This window comes from Galeopterus variegatus, unplaced genomic scaffold (genome assembly GCF_000696425.1).
Source record: "Galeopterus variegatus unplaced genomic scaffold, G_variegatus-3.0.2 Scaffold12490, whole genome shotgun sequence".
NCBI classification, from domain to species: domain Eukaryota; kingdom Metazoa; phylum Chordata; class Mammalia; order Dermoptera; family Cynocephalidae; genus Galeopterus; species Galeopterus variegatus.
This window is the reverse complement of record NW_007738601.1, coordinates 29047-29580: the sequence shown is the minus strand read 5'-3', so window position 1 is coordinate 29580 and position 534 is coordinate 29047. Positions and strand designations below refer to the sequence as shown.

The 534-nt window shown below is 50.6% G+C and overlaps 1 protein-coding gene across 1 annotated transcript in view; it reads left to right on the top strand.

Annotated features, from left to right (window-relative positions):
• Nucleotides 1–432: 432 nt before the first annotated feature.
• LOC103581167 (cytochrome P450 3A8-like) overlaps nt 433–534 on the top strand; it is a gene marked incomplete at its 3' end in the record, with an annotated part of 20123 nt that continues 20021 nt past the window's right edge. The window contains exon 1 of the mRNA XM_008563061.1: nt 433–503. Within this exon, the coding sequence (XP_008561283.1) occupies nt 433–503 (71 nt within the window). The remainder of the gene's footprint in view (nt 504–534) is intronic.

The following is a 534-nucleotide window of genomic DNA, read 5'->3' as shown; positions in this document are numbered from 1 at the left end:
TTCAAGTATTTTGGAATGATGGCAGCATGGAGACAAGAGCAGGATAGAGATTTAATGCCAATGGCTTCACTTCAGTTTCTGAGAAGAACCCACGACCTTTGGGCTTGTTGGTAAGATTGATTGAGTTGTTTATTAATTGAGCACAGAATATGAACTCAAAGGAGGTCAAAGTCGTGGTGTGCATGATCCTTTGCCAACCGCCAGGGTGGAGAGGGCACCCAAATTCCTCCGGCTGCAGGAGGAGCACAGGTGGCCCTTCTACTGGCTGCTGCTCTGGCCCCACCTCTCTCCTCAGCACATAAATACTCCAGGCAGCCCCAGTGAATCAGTGCTGGGCAGGGCAGGAAAGCTGTGTCTGCACAGCTCGGCAAGGAGCCACACACAGAGCCAAAAGGAAAACTCAGAGAAGAGAATTGGGGAAGGAAAATGGTGATGGACCTGATCCCAAATTTTTCCCTGGCAAGCTGGGTTCTCCTGGCTACAAGCCTGGTGCTCATCTATCTGTGAGTAACTGTCCAGGCTTGTCTGCTCTGT